Source organism: Budorcas taxicolor, chromosome 23 (genome assembly GCF_023091745.1).
Source record: "Budorcas taxicolor isolate Tak-1 chromosome 23, Takin1.1, whole genome shotgun sequence".
Classification (NCBI taxonomy): domain Eukaryota; kingdom Metazoa; phylum Chordata; class Mammalia; order Artiodactyla; family Bovidae; genus Budorcas; species Budorcas taxicolor.
In genome coordinates, this window is record NC_068932.1 from 9,390,603 (window position 1) to 9,413,242 (window position 22,640).

The window sequence follows — 22,640 nt, forward strand, 5'->3', positions numbered from 1 at the left end:
TTTACTCTCCTCTTTCACTTCTATCAAGAGGCTCTTTTGTTCTTCTTCACTTTCTGCCATAAGGGTGGTGTCATCTGTATATATGAAGTTATTGATATTTCTCCCAGCAATCTTGATTCCAGCTTTTTTTCTTCCAGCCCAGCATTTCTCATGATGTACTCTGCATAGAAGTTAAATAAGCAGGGTGACAATATACAGCCTTGATGTACTCCTTTTCCTATTTGGAACCAGTCTGTTGTTCCATGTCCACTGGCAGTTAAAAATGAGGCTTTCCTAATTGACATCAAGCATTTGGCTGTCCATTAGAGATGTTCTTTATTCTTTTCAGATGTGTTAACATTCTGGGGGGATATTTTACTTATTTAAAAAAATTAAAATCCAGGCAAGAAGAAAAACTCTATGTTTTCTATGTAGCAGACCATGGTCCCTTTGCATAAAAATAACTCATTCCCGCCGAAGTGGCCAAATGAATCTTGTTTTACTGGTGTTTTTATTGCCCCAGAATGTCACGTCTAAGGGTTAGTGACAGAGCTGGAGTTAGTCCTGGGCTGTCACCTATATTTTCTGAGTATAGGTAGAGGAAGCTGATGCCTGGAAATGCAGGTCTGACATAGGCTGGACTCAAAAGAAAAAAAAAACAGGTTCATTTTGTAGACATAATATTTCACATCAAGATGAGCTTAGATGCAAAGATACATTTATCTGGGTTTTGAAATCAACTTATGTGTTACTGTCTGCTCACAAATGTGGCTTTATTCTAACCTGAAGATAATTCTAAAAAACACAACAAGCGAGGACCTGCCTTGCGTCTTTTCTTGCTCCTCTGAGTCTTTCCTGTCCCTGTCTAAAGCAGCCTCGTTCTTCTTTTTCAAGTTATTTCCTAGTGCCTGTAGCACTTGTACTTGGTTTCCTCGTTTTATCCATCCCTAGAACGGCAACTTTTCCCACTTTCCAGGGTGAGGCTACACAGTGGGTATGGAGCCTGCTTTGTTCCAGAAGGCAGGTTCACTGGTCTCAATGGCTGATATGTGTCCCCAGGTTCCCTCTAAGAGACGTATTGTGCAGCAGTGGATAAAACGGCTACACTCCAGACATTTCCCTCTTGCAATGTGTTTGCCTTCATGTGTTCATTTAAATTCTGAATCGAAACATATACACAGTGGCTAAGACTTGGTGCTCCCAACGCAAGGGGCCCGGGTTCCACCCCTAGTCAGGGAACTAGACCCCACATGCCGCACGTGAGTTCTCATGCCACAACGAAAGGAAGGTTGAAGATCGCACGTTCTGCAACTAAGACCTGGAACAGCCAAATAAATAATAAATATTTTTTTAAAAAACCATATACACAGAGTCCATTTTTCCTAATTTGAAACACTCTTGAAAAGAAAAAAAAGAACTAGTGGAATAGAAAAACAAAATCTCAAAAGTATACTTCCCCCATCTTTTCTTAACTTTCAAAAAGTCTTGTCCTCTTTTATTTTTTATTCTCAAATTACAGATGTTGGATACTGACCAGGCAAATCAGAAGAAACCAGATTCTTCAAATCTAGGGAATTGAAGTTGGGCCTCAGCTTCACCTACATTAGTTGTATGATTTTGGATCAAGCTCGTTAAGCCTCTTATTTGTAAAATGAGAATGAAGATAGTACCTCCTCATAGAGATATAGGAGAAGGCAATGGCACCCCACTCCAGTACTCTCGCCTGCAAAATCCCATGGACGGGGAGCCTGGTAGGCGGCAGTCCATGGGTTCGCGAAGAGTCGGACACGACTGGACAACTTCCCTTTCACTTTTCACTTTCATTCATTGGAGAAGGAAATGGCAACCCACTCCAGTGTTCTTGCCTGGAGAATCCCAGGGACTGGGGAGCCTGGAGGGCTGCCGTCTATGGGGTCACACAGAGTCGGACACGACTGAAGTGACTTAGCAGCAGCAGCAGCATAGAGATATAGGTAGAAGTGAATGAAATAAAACATGTATGTGCTTAGCAGAGGTCCTGGTCCCTAGTAACACTCTCAGTAAATACAACTGGTGTTACTAAAATGTATTAAAATAAATATTCCAATGATCTATATTAATACTCAGAGAAAGCAATGGCAACCCACTCCAATACTCTTGCCTGGCAGATCCCATGGATGGAGGAGCCTGGTAGGCTGCAGTCCATGGGGTCGCTAAGAGTCGGACATGACTGAGCAAATTCTTTTTCACTTTTCACTTTCATGCATTGGAGAAGGAAATGGCAACCCACTCCAGTGTTCTTGTCTGGAGAATCCCAGGGATGGGGGAGCCTGGTGAGTTGCCTTCTCTGGGGCTGCACAGAGTTGGATGTGACTGAAGCAACTTAGCAGCAGCATATTAATACAGTTAACTGTGTTTGGAAATTTCTACTATTTCTCTCATTTTCTGATACAAAAGAATGTACCAGAGATTCAGGAATCTCATTTCTCCTGTCCTACAACTGGACGTGTTTTAAGAGGAATTTATCAGATTGCACGCTCAGTCACTTCAGTCGTGTTGCCCTCTTTGCAATGCTATGGATGGCAGCCCACCGGGTTGCTCTGTCCATGGGATTCTCCAGGTGATAAGCTGGAGTGAGTTACCATATCCTCCTCCAGGGGAGGGGACAGGAGAGAGGGGCAGGATGGGCTGGGGGTATGGCTTAGGTGATCAGCTGACCCTCTTAGGGGTGCTGTGTGTGGGGATCATGCCACAGTACCCTGCTTTTGCTCCCAGGCACCTCAGAAATGACACTTGGTTTGTGGGCTTTTTGTATCTTTTTGTTTATAATTTGCTCCAACTAGGCCAGGGTGTCAGAGAAGGCAATGGCACCCCCCTCCAGTACTCTTGCCTGGAAAATCCCATGGATGGAGGAGCCTGGTGGGCTGTAGTCCATGGAGTCGCGAAGAGTCGGACACGACTGAGCGACTTCCCTTTCACTTTTCACTTTCATGCATTGGAGAAGGAAATGGCAGCCCGCTCCAGTGTTCTTGCCTGGAGAATCCCAGGGACGAGGGAGCCTGGTGGGCTGCCGTCTATGGGGTCACACAGAGTCGGACACGACTGAAGCGACTTAGCAGCAGCAGCAGCAGCAGGCCAGGGTGTAGTTATTTTGAGTCCCTTATAGTTTCTTTGTATCTGTTGCTCCAGGAGTCCTTTGTTCAGGTGCAAGCACTCTAGTAAAGGGTCCCAGGTCCCAGCCTGTCTCAAAAGCAGAACCCCTGGGGACTGTGTGGAGCCTGCCAAGGTCTCCCTATTGACAAACCTCTTCTGCTTTGAAAGGCTATAATCCTAATAAAGGACAAATAGTTATTTCAAGATGTGAAAGAAATGCTAGTACTTAACTTTCAGTAAATTTCACTTTTTCTAGATTTGAATGGTTTGGATTTGAGGTCAGTCAAATGATTGTCATGAGGGTTTTAATTACTCTTGAATTAGGTAAAACTTAGAATCAATCACTGTTTATCATCTTCAACAGAGACATCTCCAGTCTTGTCTTGACTGTTCTCAACAGGTCTCTCTGGTGCTGGGAAAACAACGATCAGTTTTGCTCTGGAAGAGTATCTCGTCTCCCACGCCATCCCTTGCTACTCCCTCGATGGGGACAACATCCGTCGTGGCCTCAACAAAAACCTTGGATTCTCTCCTTGGGACAGAGAAGAAAATATCCGCCGGATTGCAGAGGTGGCCAAGCTGTTTGCCGACGCTGGTCTGGTCTGCATTACCAGCTTCATTTCTCCTTTTGCAAAGGTAAAGTGACTTGGCAACATGCACGATTCCCACACACAGCACCAGAGCTCGCCAACTGCCAGGAGGAGGAGCTGGCGGAGGGGAACAACAGAGAATGTCATGCTTTGTTTCCCCCACCTTCCCTCACCACTCACTTGCTCCCTCATTTCCTCTCTTTAATATTGGTTATATAAAGAGAGTCCCTTCATTTCCAGATGCCAGGGCACCAGTTGACATAAACCCTTCCACTTTCACAATAGTAAGTACACTTGGCCAGACTTGAAAGGAAGAAAAATTTAAACAAGAAAACTCCTAAAGCTCAGTAAGTTTTATTTCTCCAAAAAGCCAGAGAGTTTGCCTGACTAAAGAAAACAGCAGTTCATTGACAAGGCATCAGGTTTTCTGTGTTTAATGTTGAAATCAACAAGGTAGAGTGTCACTCCTCTTGTTTTAAAGCACAGAATTGCTGTGAGCTACAAATAAGACACAATGACTTTGAACATATCCTTCGAATGAAATGCCAGCCCTGTCTTTTAGTTGGGATTCTTTTCTGTGGTTTGTTTGTTTGTTTGTTTTTTCTTTTTAAAGTCCTTGGGAGAGTTGTTTACTAGAGTGAAACTCCTCTAAAGGGCTAATATCCTGCCACCTATGCAGCGCTCAAACCCTAGTGTTATCTCAAGGCCATGGAAGACCAGAGTACAGGGTTTGTGATGAATTTCATTGTGAAACCTCTTCTTACTTTCTTTTTCCAACATTCATTTATCTGGCTACATCAGGTCTTGGTTGTCACACACGGTGTCTTTGTTGTAGCCTGTGGACCTCTCTAGTTATGGTGTGTGGGCTCTCTAGTTGTGGTGTGTGGGCTCTCTAGTTGTGGTGTGTGGACCTCTCTAGTTGTGGTGTGTGGGCTCTCTAGTTGTGGTGTGTGGGCTCTCTAGTTGTGGTGTGTGGCTCTCTAGTTGTGGTGTGTGGGCTCTCTAGTTGTGGTGTGTGGGCTCTCTAGTTGTGGTGTGTGGACCTCTCTAGTTGTGGTGTGTGGACCTCTCTAGTTGTGGTGTGTGGACCTCTCTAGTTGTGGTGTGTGGGCTCTCTAGTTGTGGTGTGTGGACCTCTCTAGTTGTGGTGTGTGGACCTCTCTAGTTGTGGTGTGTGGACCTCTCTAGTTTTGGTGTGTGGACCTCTCTAGTTTTGGTGTGTGGACCTCTCTAGTTGTGGTGTGTGGACCTCTCTAGTTGTGGTGTGTGGACCTCTCTAGTTGTGGTGTGTGGGCTCTCTAGTTGTGGTGTGTGGACCTCTCTAGTTGTGGTGTGTGGACCTCTCTAGTTGTGGTGTGTGGACCTCTCTAGTTGTGGTGTGTGGGCTCTCTAGTTGTGGTGTGTGGACCTCTCTAGTTGTGGTGTGTGGCTCTCTAGTTGTGGTGTGTGAACCTGTCTAGTTGTGGTGTGTGGGCTCTCTAGTTGTGGTGTGTGGCTCTCTAGTTGTGACGCTTAGTAGTTGCAGCATATGGGATCTTAGTTCCCCAGCCAAGGGTCAAACCTGTGTCCCCTGCATTGGAATGCCAATTCTTAACCTTTGGAACACCAGGGAAGTCCCTCCTCTCACATTCTTATACGTAATTTTTTCCCAGGATCGGGAGAATGCCCGCAAAATCCATGAATCGGCAGGACTGCCCTTCTTTGAGATATTTGTAGATGCGCCTCTAAACATTTGTGAAAGGAGAGACGTAAAAGGCCTCTACAAACGGGCCCGAGCTGGGGAGATCAAAGGTAAGACAGCCAGTTCAGTAGCCCTTTTGCCACTTACCTATGCCACCAATTTGTACGTCTGTCCCCAGAAATCTGTCTGAGGTTTCAAAGACTGTTTTTCAAAACTACATATAGCACACACAACATTTTACCAAACCGTAATATCTTCAATGTCTCCATGGGCTTGTGAAAATGTGGGCTTGTATTTCTCAAGAGCTGTCACCCCAGCCACAAGCAATCAAGTTCAGACAACTAAAACAAATATATGTATGTGACTGTGTGTGGAGGAATCTTTCAGAGTTTTCCTCCCTCTTGTCTTCCTTTTCCATTCTAATTAACTGCAGAGGGCTTGGACTCAGGTTTTATTGAAAACACAGGTGTATGTGTTCTTACCTATGGCTGGAGGTCAAGGAAGGCTGTTTGACCTTTTCTGTTTTAACCTGAGTACAATGTTTGAAAACATTTATTCCAACCTGTGCTATGTCTTATTGAGTCAAAACATTGTTCTGTTGGTGCAGATGTTACTTTCAGCCTTCTGCTTTGCAGGGTTTACGGGTATTGATTCTGATTATGAAAAGCCTGAAACTCCCGAGCTTGTGCTTAAAACCAATTTGTCCTCCGTGAGTGACTGTATGCAGCAGGTGATAGAGCTTCTACAGAAGCAGGTGGGTAGACTGAACTTTCAAAAAAATAATAATAATTTTACAAAGTCATGAGAGATCATCTATTTACTGAAGTGTCCTTTATATAGTTTTCATTCCAAATGGTTACCAAGTCTGCTTCCTTTCAGAACATTGTACCCCACACTGTAATCAAAGGCATCCACGAACTCTTTGTGCCAGAAAACAAACTCGACCAAGTCCGAGCTGAGGCCGAAGCACTCCCTTCGTTATCAATTACCAAGGTAAGAGGATGCAAACTGGCTGATGGAAAATTTGGCTTAATATCAGTTATTATAATCCATTTACAGTTACTCTCAACAATAAGGTAGGTATGAATAAGGAAAATCTAATTCCTATAAAGAAAAACAGCTGCTTTCACCAGCTTTTTCTTTTTTTTCTTTTTTGTCTGCTTTTCCAAGAATATCTCTCACCAAGAGTTGCTACAAAGCAGCTGATCAATTTTATGTTCCAGAAGATAACTTCTATACTTGCAGAGGACAGTTGTATATAGTTGGTGTTATACTTTCAGTTATGCCAACATACAGGGATTCTGTGCTAAGTCGCTTCAGTTGTGTCCAACTCTTTGTGACCCTCTGGACTGTAGCCTGCCAGGCTCCTCTGTCCATGGGATTCTCCAGGCAAGAATACTGGAGTGGGTTGCCATTTTTTACTCCTGGGGATCTTTCTGACCCAGGGATTGAACCGGCGTCTCTTGTGTCTCCTGAATTAGCAGGTGAGTTATTTACCACTAGCGTCACATGGGAAGCACTGGGCAGTAATTATTTGTCGACAATTGCCAAGAAAATAGTTTGTCCAGAATATAAGTGTTTCTTGGACCACTGAGAAGTTTTATTAAAACAAAAAGCAACCCTAGTCTAAAATGGTATGAATGCCTTGATCTTTTTCTGCACTGCACATCCCACTTTGCCTTTATCAGGGAGAGTCCAGTCTAAGTAGAGGGAGTTTTAGTTGCATGGATTTACCACCTGGACGATGTTAAGACGCAATCCCAGCAAACAGCCCTCCAAATACCTTGACCTCTTTAGGGCTTCCCAGTGCTAGTGGTAAGGAACCCACTTTAAAGAACCTGCCTGCCAGTGCAGGAGACAGAAGGGATGTAGGTTTGATCCTTGGGTTGGGAAGATCCCCTGGAAGAGGAAATGGCAACCCACCTCAGTATTCTTGCTTGGAGAACCCCATGGACAGAGGAGCCTGGTGGGCTGCAGTCCATAGGGTTGCAGAGAGTTGGATATGACTGAAGCAACTTAGCATGCACGCTCTGTAGATTAGGGTTAGTTGGTTCATACAAGGTGATCAATTCAGTGGTAACCTCTTGGTATCTATTAAAACCCTGGACATTTTTATGAGGCAGAGTACATTGGGAATGTGCTTCAGCTCATGAACACCCCAGGCTGTGGTAAGTCATGACAAGTTTATAAACAGAGCTCCCTGACTCTACACAATAAATTTTGAGTTCTCCAATGCTTCAGGCAGATGAGAAACACATAATTATAATTGTGAAATTTGAGTTCCAGTAACAGAATGGTCTGCAAGGTACAGAGGAACTACAGAGAATCTAATGATTAATTTTTTTGATCCTAGCGATGACAGGGAAGATTTCAAAGCAATGGTCCACAAGCTGGGTTTTATCTTTTTTTAATTTTTGAGATGGATTTTAAATGATGAATAGGGTTTTCAGGTAAAGGGGGGATGGGCTTGAAACCATGTGTGTGTTCAGACTACACATAGCCTGGCACTGTTGTTGACTAGGCTTCTGGGTGGGGAGTGGTGGCAGGTGAATATTCCTACAGGAGCTCCTAGGGCCGGAGCTAGTATCATGCTAAGAAGTTTGGACATTTATCTTAGCTCAATCAAATAGCTAGCATATTGGTGAAAACAATGTAGCCAAACCATAATTATTATGAAATAAAGAATGTACAGTGACTCTTCAACACAGTCACAAATTGTAAGAATAGATATAGCCCAAAGTGCTCAAAGAAATCATCCCAATTTGGAATCCTTTTGCCACCCTCCCAATAGAAGGTTCTAGACTCACACCTCCAGCCCCTAGATCATGGGCCAGCATCACATCTGGGAATGCTTAACACATAAAGTGTTCTGCCTTCATTCTCTTCTCAACTGAGTAAGAACGGACTGCCCTGGGGCCGGATGGCGGGAACACAGCGCTCATGGAAACGTTCACCTGCTTTTTTTGTGTTTTGCAGCTGGATCTTCAGTGGGTCCAAGTTTTGAGTGAAGGCTGGGCCACTCCGCTCAAAGGTTTTATGAGAGAAACGGAGTACTTGCAGGTTATACACTTTGGCACCCTGCTAAACGGTATGGGTTTTTGTTTGTTTCTTACTCTTTATCCTTAGAAAAATATTTCTCAGAAACATTTCTTAGAAAAATATTTCTCAGGAACAAGGAATGCTAATCGTTGGTTTGTAAAACATATTGTGAAAATATGTATTTATGATGTGTCCAATTATGTATAAGCTTCCATTTTTAGGATTTTTTTTGTTGTTGTCCTCAAAGGATTATTGATTACCAAAAGCTAAGAAACCAAAAAATCAAGGTTTAACTTCCACACAGTCAAGAGAAGGTTAAGTCTGTTTCATTTCCACTTGCCCTTTGCTGGCCCTGATATCAGAAGGCAGTGGACAGTGAGAAGCACCATTACCAGCTGCCTGGACCATCCTGGGGGAGCCAGGGTGAACTCCGCATCACTGCTGACTTGTGGGATGCCTCCCATCCTCCAGCAAACACTACTGCAGCAGCTGCCTTCCTTGGTGCATAAAGTGTGGCTATTCATGTCCATACATGAAATATATTAGGATGACTTCATCCACTAAATTCTAGTAGGGGATTTTAAGGCAGCTTTCTGGGCAGAAGCTGAATGGCTTTTAGAGAACTGCTCTTGTCAAGGTTGGAAGGATGTGTTATTCAGAACACTTCCGGCTCCTTCTATGATCATTTCCTTCCTAGAACTGTCTTGACCTTATCAATTAGCACTTATCTATTTCAAGATTTTGGGGTATTATTGATACATGGGAAAGGGATGGTGATAGATGCACCGTGAATGTATAATACTGAGCAGGGCTTCAAACCTTTTTAGGAAGAAAAATCAGGTGTTCTTTCTTGAGAAAGATGTTTGTGTTCTAGGCTTGTGCCCAGGGAATGGGACATAAGGCAACTCCAGCTGCAGTTAGGCTTCAAACCTCCCCATACTCTCCAGAAGTCTCCTTAATTCCTACATAATTAATAAAAATAGTTACCAGGGATATAATAGGTAGTCCACCTCTGCCTAAGTAGAGGCAGAATATCATAGTGGATAAGAGTGAGCCATGGAGCCTGACTCTGGGTTCATTTGCCAGTGATTAGCTATGAAGTTGGAGCACATTACTTAAACACTCTGGGCCTCAGTTTTCTCATCTGTAAAATGGGGATGTTAATAAAAGTACCTACCTCATTGGGACTTAGAAGACTTAACTTTCTCATTGGGATGTTGAGCATTTAAAAGGATACCTCGTCCAACATATTCCATATATTGTATTCCATAAAATATATTCCATATATTAACACCTCCCCACCACTCCCATGCACGATTAAAAGGACATGAAAGTCTTGAACAGACTAAGAGGCTTATCTCTAGTCACATCCATTTGGAAGTAGCACAGATAAGATGTTCATCAGCTGGCTAACAAATATTCATTGAGTGTCCTTGGATGTCAGGTTTTGTTCTAGCTGCTGGAGATAGATAACGAAGACAGATATGAGCTTGCTGGGTCAGGCTGTGCAGTTCATCTTCTGAACTCTATGGAGGGGTTTTCCAACCACATTAGTGGTTGTCAAGCTTTTTTGTTTTTTTAAGTCATAGCTGTTTCAGTGAAATCTGAGGCCATGTATAGAGCAGATGAAAATGCAACTGCTCCTGTAGAAGGGGTGGGCTCAGCCTTTCTCCTACCCATCAGCAGCCCTGGGAGCATTTACTAATAGCATAAGGCAGGTGAAACACTCTGTCCTGCACTGTACCGTGTTAGTCTCATGGAAGAGCTTGGCTCGATGGATTTTGAACTGAGTGAAAAGTGAAGTCACTCAGTCATGTCCGACTCTTTGCCACCCCATGGACTGTAGCCTACCAGGCTCCTTCCTTCTCCAGGGCATCTTCCCAACCCAGGGATTGAACCCAGGTCTCCCACATAGCAGGCAGACACTTGACCGCCTGAGCCACCAAGGAAGCTGCTGGACTGAGTAGACAGGGTTAGATTTCAAAAATGACGTGTCTCTATATCAGAAGGTTGGGCAAGATACTATTACATGAATATCATTTCATTTTAAGCAGCTTATGGAAGCTTGAGTTACCGCCATTGAAAATTTGAAACAACTTTTGCAGTCACAGATGTGGCCATTTTCATCCACCATTAAACAAATGCACATCTTGATCACTTAACAGTCTGCAAGTAAGGTTTCTATTCTGACGCTGTCTCCCAAAACTATTTTTTGGTTTTAATTTCCTCAAATGTTCACAATTTCTCCCATAGTTAAAAAAAAATTAGTTCAGTATTAAAAAAATTAGTCCAGTGTACTCAGTCCAAAAGCAAAATAAAAAATCACTGTTTAGTGTTTTTGATGATTATATGAGTTACTCCTTGTATTACTCAAGGATCTGTTTTCACGTCAGTGAAAACACTTATTATCACTTTATTTCTCACTGGATATATAGTTTCAAGGTTGTCACAGATTCTCCAATGATAAATGTCACATCTAAATTTACAAATGGAACCTTAAGCTTATATTCTAGACTGGTGGCGTCCAAGTAGGTTTAAGACTTGGCAGCCTTGTGTGACCTGCTCATTTAATGGCAAGTCTTCTGTGGCTTTGACTTTCTAAGGCAGAGCTTGAGAGCTTTCCTACATATTGCCAGCATTTATTCAGCACATAAAGTGTTCTGACCCTGGTGCTTGACATTGGACATCATGTTTAATCTGGATTAATGCCACTGTGAAGGTGTTTTGTCCATATGAGGGAATAGTATTGGGAAGGTTAAATAACTCACTTAAAGTCTGGATTCAAATGCAAGTTATCCTGGTTCTATATCTGTACTTTTTCTACTGGGCATACTTTCATGTCCTCCAAACATCTGGAATTCTAGGATATTCTAGAGCAGCTTGCCTCCACACTTCCCAAAGGGTGACAGTAGTTATAACATCACTGATTTATAAGAGGCAACTACTTGCTGAAGTTGGAGGGGCTTTTGACATATAACTGTTTAAAAACATAATCATTTAAACAATACTTTTGGATTGTATTGGACAGTATTCAATACAAATTCTGTTTTCTCCAGCTTTTTGCTGTCTTATATTCTCTATTTTTAGAAATGGCTGTAGCAAAAATCTCAGTAATTTGTATGTTGTATGTATAAAGTTTTGTAATAGGAATTTATTCTTTGACATTGTTGCTTTACTATTATTTTGATGGAAAGTTGAAAACAATATTTTTCTTAACTGTGTTTGTATTTCTCTAGGCATGTTCCTTCCTGGTATGTACTTTAACTTCCCAAGTAGTTAAATTATTATAATTAGATGTGTTATATTAACTAGAAATGGTAAGGACATGACTTAAAAAAAAATCTAAATGAAACAGTTGGAATTGCTAACAGTTCATGATCCAACCAGTTATGAAAGAATAATACTGCCTTCTGTTGATAGGAGTCCAAGTAACAGGAAATTTCTGGATCAGATGCAGCTGTTGTTTATAATGTATTCAGCTGACAAAAGTAAAGTTGCTTCTAAATTTTTATTGCATATTTGTTCTTGAGATTATAAAAATTTATTATTCTTTCTGCTAATTACTTCTACTGAGTGTTTGTCCTCATTTAGTTTCACAAATCTGGAATTTTTTTCCCATTGCATTTATAAAACATTTTTAATTGATGAAAGGTAAGTCAGTTTTAGAGGCAATTTAAAATGGATGCACCTGGTTGGATTGTGGGTGATTGTATTTCATATGTTTGTGATAAGTGATTATGCATGAATTTAATTTCAAGCTATGATGATTGATAGTTATAAAACTGGTAATAAATACATGCCCATTGTGATTGTAAATGTCTGTACTGTACCAGAAGAAAAAGGTAAAATTCTGATGATATCATTTATCTTGAGTATTATTTTCATCATTGTTATTTTTCCTTGAAAAAAGATTAGTCAATAAAAAGTATTTTAGTTTTGGCCTAGAAACAGTGCCAAACAAATGATAAGCATATCTGCAAGGTTAAAACAAGAAGCTTGACAATTATTTAAAGCAAAAGCAAAATTGTTCAGTTAAACATGAAGTAAGTGCTGGACTAACTATAGCTAAAAAACCACGATGTTCTTTTTCACAGTGAGTTATACCACAGTAAAATAATCAGGGTGGTTCCCACCAGAGTTGAAGCACATAATGGAAAAGGACTGAAAGCCCAAGTCAATGTCTAAAGCTATAGAGGATATTTCAGCACAGAGTTAAATAGTAGGATTATTTTATGTGTTATCAATGGAGAAGTTGATTAAGATAGGAAAATGACAGCAAATTTTTTGCCTGTGTGGAGTTATACCTACAGGTGCATGAGATCAGTTGGCATTTTTCCTTGGTAGAACTCCCTTCCACAACATCCCACAGATTAGCTGTCTTGACAACCTATCAGGGAGAGCTGTGTCCTTAGTTGGGATTTTCAGTCAAGGCCAAGATGAAGGTGGATCAGAGGCTACTCTGGGTTGGAATCTAGTGGACCAGAAGAGGCAATGGCAACAGAAGGGTGGAGCGTTCTTTGGAATTCAACCCAGAATCACTGGTGGAAGGCAGCGCTGCAAGCACATTGCAGGCAAAGCTGGGCTTCCTCCAGCACACTGCCGACGTTTTGCTTTGCATCTTGTTTTACTTTATTTTAATCAAGCTACTCTTCATAAGCAGTGTGGTCAGTAATCCACAATCCACAGAAAGCATGATTTCTAATGAGATCATCAGCATCCTCGAAGGTGTGTTTCTTTGCAGGCCTCCTCTTTTTATCAACTATACTATGCGGTGGGCTTAATGATCTTTCCTCATAAATTAATAGAGTGCTTTACAGTATGGCTCTTCCCAGTAACCCAGGGATGTACATATTATTTATGATACTGTTTTCCAAGTGGAGAAACTGAGCACAGAGAAGGTGAGTGACACAGGTAATAAATAGCGATTACTTGGCTTTGAGTTTAGTGCTCTCTGTAGAGGGCTTGCTCGGACTACGTTTATTGTCTCTGAACTTTGAAACAGAGGAGTTGTTTGAGCAACAAAAATCATTACTGTGCGGTTATCTTCCTTGTTTAGAAGGTACCCAGAGCAGATTGCAGGATTTTATGATGGACATAATTTCTTTATTGCCGGAAGTTACCATCTATATCTGGTGACATTCCTTATGTCCTAGTAACTTTTAGGCAGTATTTTAAATGTGCAAAGTGATATGCCTGGAAACTTTTGTTTCATAGCTAACAGGAGAGTATTATGCCCCGAGGGGATAGAATTCAGACCTCAGACCTCTATCAGAGATAGTCTAAAATTAGATTTTGACAGGATTTACCAGACTTCATTAATCTATGGTACATTGCCTCCAATCCATAAGTAACAGTATTTGCCTCCTGTTTTGAATTCCTGAGTTTGTAATGGGAAAGAACACCTCTCACTCCATATCTCCATATTTGATCTGTTTCTTTAACTTTTGTATTCTATTGCTTTTTTCAAAATTTATTTATTTTAGTTGGAGGCTAATTACTTTACAATATTGTAGTGGTTTTTGCCATATGCTGACATGAATCAGCCATGGGCGTACATGTGTTCCCCATCCTGAACCCCCCTCCCACCTTCCCCATCCCATCCCTCTGGGTCATCCCAGAGCACCAGCCCTGAGCACCCTGTCTCATGCATCGAACCTGGACTGGCGATCTGTCTCACATATGATAATATGCATGTTTCACTGCTATTCTCTCAGATCATCCCACCCTCTTCCTCTCCCACAGAGTCCAAAAGACTGTTCTATACATCTGTGTCTCTTTTTCTGTCTCGCATACAGGGTTATCATTACCGTCTTTCTAAATTCCATATATATATCTATTGCTTTTTTTTTTTACAAGTTTATCAATAAGGGGATGTTGCCCATAAGCTTACAGTATACATAAAGCCCCATCTCTGGGAACCCTGGCTCACATGAGATACCTTTGTTTAGCTAAAATACCTTTAAGCTAAAATACCTTTGTTTAGCTCATGGGAAACATCCTGCCTAGGCCCACCTGAGGATGGCTGCAGTGGGGGAGATATTAACACATCCCCTCAGGAGTCTGACTGGAATTAGGAAATGTTTGACTTTATCCACTCCCCTTTGGGTATAAAAAAAGCCTGGATTCAGGAAAGATGGTTCTCTCAGACGCGAGTCTACCAATTTCCTGGTCTGCTGACTTCCCAAATAAAGTTGCCATTCCTTGCCCCAACAACTCATTTATCATAGACTGGTCTGAGGAGCAGTCAAGCTTAAACTGGTAACAAGTTGATGTTTTCTTTACTCACCTTTCTTTTATTCCCTTCTGAGTCTTGAACTTGGCAACACCCCCCAAATTGCCCAAATACTCTTTAGCGTTACACCCTTAATTCTGTGCCCCCATTTTCTCACTGTAAGTACAACAGAAAGTCTGACATACTTGCTGGAGTGTTGGGGCACCATTACAAAAGCGGGGAAACAGCTGTGTAATCTCTCTTACGTTCTCTGGCTTTATTAAGGAATCACAGTCCTCCCTTCCCATCTTCAGGGGGTTGGTTCCAGGATCCAGTGCATGCTCCAGCCCCATGGTCCAGCCTCTGTATCTGTGGATTCCTCATCCACGATTCAACCAAAGGTGGATCCTGTATAAGGCTTGCTCTCTGCAAGGTGGTTTAATCTGCAGGTGCAGAATTCACAGAGACGCCGGGCATTGCCTTTATTTGGTCTAATTGGATTTTTAAAGACTAAGCTCCCTAGTGTGTGGAAGTCAGGATGGAACTTTCCAAAGGGAACTCAGAAGGGAGACAATCCCTCCTGGGCCTCCAAGTCACTTACTGAAGCCATCTCCACAATTTGAAACAGCTCACTTTTCACAAACGCTCCATCTCTTGCTTTGAGAAGCCTCTTCTCAGAGGATTGATCACAGATTCTAGAAAAACGAGTGCAGCAGCACAGCTATGTTAGAGTAGGGTCTTGATGCCTTTTGCAGGAAATGGCACACACGGGAGTCCCCTTTAAAGGAGCACATGCCTCGTACCCCACGTTCACACATCATGGGCTCTTTCCACAGATGGAGTGATCAACATGAGCATCCCTATAGTACTGCCCGTCTCTGCAGATGATAAGACACGGCTGGAAGGCTGCAGTGAGATTGTCTTGACACACGAAGGACGGAGGGTGGCTATCTTACAAGATCCTGAATTCTACGAACATAGAAAAGAGGAGCGTTGTTCCCATGTGTGGGGCACAACGTGTGCAAAACACCCCTATATCAAAGTAAGTGGCAAAACCTTCAGAAGGGCTTTCTTTCAACTTGGGTTGAAAAAAAAAAAACCTTTTTAAACCTTCACGAAGGACTTAGAAAAATTGGGATGAGATGGAAAAATGTGTTTCTAAGGGTGGTCTTGCAGGCTTTGCCTGGGGAGATCTTTTTCGTTAAGGAAAAGAAATGACTTTCTGTTTGAGAGTTGGTCTGAATGGTCTCTTGTGATGGCCGGTCCCCTCAGCTAAATGGGAAACAAATGGACTGGAGAGATAATTTTGTCTAGCATCCTGAGGGGAGGACTAAAATCATAGCTGTGCTATGCAAAAAACCACAGTCAGAGCTTGCAGCCCTGTTTATCTTGAAATTCACAAGGGAAGTCAGTTTCTTCATACAGACTGGATCCAACTGACCTCTGGAAAGAGGCTTGGAGTTCATGCTCTGTGGCCATTGTGGGGGAGGAGGGTGGTGGTCAGTGACACTCTTTCAGTAAACAAAAGCACAAATAGCGGCAGTTTCCAGAAGGAAAATGCCATATTTTCATCAGTGGATATTTTTAAGATTGAAAAATGTGTTCATCTGATTAGGATTGTTTTGGAGTCAATCTGCCTAAAGGCAAAATAGACTGAAAGTTTTCAGATTCCTTTACAGCTTCTAAATGTTGGCAGTGACAGGGTGGGATGGCAAGGAGTGGAATTGCTACATGTGGTTCATTCTCCGTAAAGAAAAATACGTGAAATTGAATGCAAAAGCCATCCTTCATCCAAGATTAGAGTGCTAGAGCTAAAATAAGAAAAGACACATACTAGTGATTTCAGAAAGTTCACAGGGATAAAGAACCGTTTGCAACCCAGGAGACTCTAGAAAGCCTTGTGATTAAGAAGGCAGTCCTCTCTCTGGCCCTCTGTTTCTTCATTTATAAAAGGAGTGGACCAGATTCAGAATAACTCCAAGATCCGAGATATCTTCCAGTCCCGTGACTGCACACAATGGATGTGTGAAGAAACCTGTCCAAATCTGTTAGACAAAACTTTTTTTTGGTTGTGAACTGTTGCAAGGTAGAGAGAGCTTTTTCAAGGCCCCTGGTGGAACACAGAGGTCAGTGGGTGAGCAAAGCAGCTTTTCATTTATTGGACACAACTTTTCACCCTGCTGATAGGCTCAGAGCCATCTGAACATTTTCTCTCCAAGAGGCTGGCAGACAGTCATTATAGTAACTGGACAACAGCTATTTGAGGAATTATATTCCAAGTCTTAATTATGCCTTTATTTCATTCCTTCTCTGAGCATAATCCTATAGGTTTAGGATCTTACCTGCACTCAGTGACCTAAAGCGCTGTGATCCTGCTTCATGCCAGTTCAGATACTTTCACTTTGGGGGCCTAACACGCACATGCACATCGTTAGCACTAAAGAGAAAAAAAATCCAAAGAATTTCTTAAGCAGTTACTTCTTTTTATCTTGTCTTGCATCAGGTGTTGGCAGTTGGAGGTCAGAATTTCTTAGATGGTGGGAGAGTGGTGGTGTGATTCATGGTCTTGACAATATAGTCAGTGACTCAGTACTGTTAGATCATTAGGGGGACTCTGTCAACATTCCCAGTGAGCTCATGGTGAGAAATGAGCCATGGATAACCTGAGAGAGAGAACCACTCACCCTGTATAAGCTACACTTTGAGTGTTGAAGGTGTGTTTATGGGAAAGGAACGCTCCTTATTGCACATTTTTAATTTTTATTTTTTTCCTTTAAGGTTCTTTTTAAATTTTTTATTCATTTTATTTTTGTCTGGACTGGGTCTTCAGCTCGCAAGCTTTCTCTGTTTGCAGCCAGCAGAGGGCTCCTCTAGTTGCAGCGTAGCGGCTTCTCACTGTGATGGCTTGTCTTGTTGCGGAGCCCGGGCGATAGGTGCATGGGCTCAGTAGTTGTACGCATGGGCTTAGTTTCTCCACAGCACGTGGGATCTTCCCAGACTGGGGATTGAACCCATGTCCCCTGCATTGGCAGGTGGATTCTCAACCCCTGGACCACGAGGGAAGTCTCACTGCAAATCTTGTAGCACCTTGAAATTCACAGTAATTAAACATTTAAAAAAATTTTTTCAGAACCCCAAATTTTTCCAACAGTAATTTCTTCCGAAAGTATTCATAGGCCTTCTTGTATTTCCACGTGGCCCTGGGGGTTACATTTGCATGGAAAGTGGTCAGTCACCAAAGAAACCGACTGCCTCTGTTACACAACCCCTCACTGCAGTTTGCCCTGACCCTCCATCCCGATCCTCCCAACCCTCCCTCTCACTAATACGGAACCACAGATGAGATCATGAGGAAAAGCAGGCGAAACTTGTAAAAGTAAAGCTTAAAGGAATCCTGTTGTCTTTTATCCGTGGCTCTCAAAGCTTTTCCAAATGGTAATTGTTTCTCACAACGCTCCTGTGAGCATCTAAGAATCATTATTCCTCTTTCACGATGTAGATACCAAGAGTGACAAACAGGAGGGAAGGTTTTTATATCCTTTAGCCCTGCAGTGAAGACCATTATAGTTAGTTTGCCCAACATCATCACCTGTTTAAAAATGACCCATGACCAGAGCCCTCCCTCACAGACTTTGATTTCATTGGCCTCGGCTCAGTTCTGCATGTCATGGGTTTTGAAGCTCTTTGTGATTCTAATGTACTGTGAAGGTTGAGTACCATGGCGTTAGATAATTATCTGGAGCTTTTTCTCATGGGGCTCCACCAGGATATATCCTGCAAGCACCTCACACTCAACATGGGCAACTTCACCCCAGCGTGGTCCCCTGCCTGTGTGCCCCCCAGTTCTATGAACAGCTCCACCATCCAAACAGTGGTCCGTGTGCAAATCCTGTATAGCATTCTTTTTTTTTCTTTTATATTTTCAGACATAAGATCAACAACATTTGTTTTCCATAATGAATTTTCTGGTTTTAATGTACATCTTCTGGCATTCTGAAAAAATATATTTCTAATTTTCTGTGTTGTTTTCAAAGTATTATTTTTATTTAAGTTGAAGTATAGTTGATTTACAATATTATGTTAGTTTCAGGTGTACAGCGAACTGATTCACTTATATGTGTATATATACACAGACACACACAGACAGACACACACACACACATATATATCCTTTCTCGGATTCTTTTCCCATATAGCTTATTACAGAGTATGGGGTAGAGTTCCCTGTGTTATACAGTAGGTTCCTGTGATAATCTATATTATATATAGTGGTGTGTATATATTAATCCCAACATCCTACTTTATCCCTCCCCTTTTGGTAACCATGTTTGCTTTCTATGTCTATAAGTCTGTTTCAAAAGGAAGTTCACTTGTATCATTTTTTAAAGATTCCACATATAAGTGATATATTTGTCTTTCTCTTACTTCACTTACTACAATAATCTCTAGGTTGGTCCATGTTGCTGCACATGGCATCGATTCACTGTTAATGACTGAGCAATATTCCATTGTACATATATACCACATTGGATGTCATTCTTGCCTCTTTCTTCTCCCTTGTCCATTCAATCACCAGTCCTAACAATTCTGCTTCCAGAGTATTGCTTGAAGTTGTTCACTTCTCTTCTGTTCCGACTTGAGCCAGGACACTGAATTTCTTCCCTGTCTCTTGCCCTACTCCCCTCAAATCTTTTCTCCATTCTTCAGCTGGAGCAACTGTTCAAGCTTTATATGGAATTCATACAGAGATCTAACTCATCTTACTGCTCATTCCTTCCACCACTGAAAATGTGCTTTCATTCATTCTCAGCTGGTCACTGTAGCATCTCTCTCATGCTTTTGCATACGCTAGTCCGCCAGCCTAGGACTCTGTTCCTTCCATTCCTTCCTCCTCACTGTGTCACGCCTTCCCGCCCTTAGCTGCTCCTTTCCTTCTTATGTGCACATCCCCTCTTCCTCTCGAGGTTGGTTCTTCCTCCTCTTCCTCACCTTGCCCTCTTGCTCCCCGTAGCTTTCTTGGTTCTCATCTGAGTGTTTGGGCTCCTCCTCTTATCCTTTATACATCCCTGCTGTCTGTGACTCTGAGCCCAGTTCCTCTTTCACTGTTTCACTAGACTCCCTTAAAGCTTATTATTTATACCGCTCTGTGTGTCCAGTTCTAAAGACTCTAACTGTGGTCCTACGCCTTTGGTAGGAGGCTTGGAAGGAAGTGGGGACTTGTGGGCCAGAAAGTCCTTGGAAATGGGGCAGAGCCACTGGACCTCCCTTCCTAATAGCTGGACCACAGTTCTGGGATCACCTTTGAGAGAGATGCCCTTTGTCCTTCCTGATCCAAGATATACCTACAGCTTGGTGTCAGCATCGCTTTCCATATATATTTTTAGGCTGGGTGGTGAATTAAACAGGTTCAGGATTGCCTTCACTAATAGAACAATGTAGGGTGGACCCCTGGCGTCCAGAATGAGTTACTGCATGCCCGAAGATTTGAGGTCTCTAAAAATTATATTTGTAGTTTAAGCAATGAGGAGAAAGTAAATGTATAGATACGGGTATTTGACAATATTCTTAAGTCATTTTCCTGAGCATGGAATTTAGGAGGCGGGCCATGGAAAAACAACCAAATCCCTTGCAATAACCCTTTCTCTACTCAGGGTTTCTCAACCACAGCGCTATTAACCATGGGGCTGGGTAGTTCTTTGTTGTGGGCTGTCCTGTTCCACATAGGATATTTAGTAGCATTCCTGGCCTCTATACACTGGAGGCCAACAGCACACCCTTCCCCACTCCAGCTGTGATGATCAAAATTGTCTTCAGATATTGACTGATGTCCCCGGTAGAGGCAAAATCGCCCTCTGCTGAGAACCACAGATGGCTCTAGTCTCCCATTCCCTGAAGAGCTATGAAATGCAAGTCATTGTAAACTTTAACATCTGTCCATGACGGGAAATTGAACCAGCGTGCACCATCACCATCTTGATGTCTTCTGGCTGGGTGTTAAAAATTAATCAGCTTTCTCTCCCGTTTTCTTGCCTCTCTTTTCTGCTAACAATACAGGCTGACCACACCATCTTTGGATGGTGCAAAAGGCAAGTCTGGAATCTGATCAGGAGAATGGTTGCACAATTATGATGTGGTTGAGGAGTAAGACCTTCCATAATGTTTGTCTTCATGACTGACGAGATGCATTGCATTGCAGCGTCATATGGAACATACTTAGTTCAGTTCAGTCGCTCAGTTGTGTCTGACTCTTTGTGATCCAATGGACTATAGCACGCCAGGCTTCCCTGTCCATCACCAACTCCCAGTGTTTACTCAGACTCATGTCCATGAGTCGATGATAGCATCCAACCATCTCATCCTTTGTTGTCCCCTTCTCCTCTTGCCTTCAATCTTTCCCAGAATCAGGGTCTTTTCCAGACAGTCAGTTCTTCGCATCAGGTGGCCAAAGTATTGGAGTTTTAGCTTCAGCATCAGTCCTTCCAATGAATATTCAGGACTGATTTCCTTTAGGATAGACTGGTTGGATCTCCTTGCAGTCCAAGGGACTCTCAAGAGTCTTCTACAATACCACATTTCAAAAGCATCAATTCTTCAGTGCTCAGCTTTCTTATAGTCCAACTCTCACATCCATACATGACTATTGAAAAAAACTTAGCTTTGACTAGATGGACCTTTGTTGGCAAAGTCATGTCTCTGCCTTTTAATATGCTGTCTAGGTTGGTCGTAGCTTTTCTTCCAAGGAGCAAGCATCTTTTAATTTCATGGTCGCAGTCACCATCTGCAGTGATTTTGGAGACCCCCAAAATAAAAGATCAATGCAAATAAATACAGGAAAACAATAGAACTGGAAAGACTAGAGATCTCTTCAAGAAAATTAGAGATATCAAGGGAACATATCATGCAAAGATGGGCACAATACAGGACAGATATGGTATGGACCTAACAGAAGCAGAAGGTATTAAGAAGAGGTGGCAAGAATACACAGAAAACTATACAAAAAATCTTCATGACCTAGATAATCACAATGGTGTGATCACTCATCTAGAGCCAGACATCCTGGAATGCGAAGTCAAGTGGGCCTTAGGAAGCATCACTATGAACAAAGCTAGTGGAGGTGATGGGATTCCAGTTGAGCTATTTCAAACCCTAAAAGATGATGGTGTGAAAGTGCTACACTCAGTATGTCAGCAAATTTGGAAAACTCAGCAGTGGCCACCAGACAGGAAAAGGTCAGTTTTCATTCCAGTCCCAAGGAAAGGTAATGCCAAATAATGTTCAAACTACTGTACAGTTGCACTCATCTCACACACTAGTCAAGTAATGCTCAAAATTCTCCAAGCCAGGCTTCAACGTGAACTTCCAGATGTTCAAGCTGAATTTAGAAAAGGCAGAGGTACCAGAGAACAAATTGCCAGCATCCATCAGATCATCAAAAAAGCAAGAGAGTTCCAGAAAAACATCTACTTCTACTTTATTGACCTCACCAAAGCTTTTGACTGTGTGGATCACGACAAACTGTTGAAAATTCTTAGAGGTGGGAATACCAGACCACCTGACCTGCCTCTTGAGAAATCTGTATGCAGGTCAGGAAGCAACAGTTAGAACTGGACATGGAACAACAGACTGGTTTTAAATAGGAAAAGGAGTACGTCAAGGCTGTATGTTGTCACCCTGCGTATTTAACTTATATGCAGAGTACATAGTGAGAAACGCTGGACTGGAAGAAACACAAGCTGGAATCAAGATTGCCAGGTGATATATCAGTAACCTCAGATATGCAGATGACACCACCCTTATGGAAGAAAGCAAAGAGGAACTAAAGAGCCTCTTGATGAAAGTGACAAAGGAGAGTGAAAAAGTTGCCTTAAAACTCAACATTCAGAAAACTAAAATCATGGCATCCGGTCCCATCACTTCATGGCAAAAGAATGGGGAAACAGTGGAATATATTTAAGCTCATGGGAAAAACAAAGGTTGTGATGTCATTCTGTTTTCAGGTTAATTGAGG

General features: G+C 42.2%; 1 protein-coding gene across 1 annotated transcript in view; it reads left to right on the forward strand.

Moving 5' to 3' along the window:
* Window positions 1-22,640, forward strand: part of PAPSS2 (3'-phosphoadenosine 5'-phosphosulfate synthase 2) — a 98,441-nt gene that overhangs the window by 65,898 nt on the left and 9,903 nt on the right. The window contains exons 3-8 of the mRNA XM_052660852.1: window positions 3,512-3,747; window positions 5,354-5,492; window positions 6,018-6,136; window positions 6,262-6,375; window positions 8,359-8,470; window positions 15,469-15,674. Coding sequence (XP_052516812.1) covers window positions 3,512-3,747; window positions 5,354-5,492; window positions 6,018-6,136; window positions 6,262-6,375; window positions 8,359-8,470; window positions 15,469-15,674 — 926 coding nt within the window. The remainder of the gene's footprint in view (window positions 1-3,511; window positions 3,748-5,353; window positions 5,493-6,017; window positions 6,137-6,261; window positions 6,376-8,358; window positions 8,471-15,468; window positions 15,675-22,640) is intronic.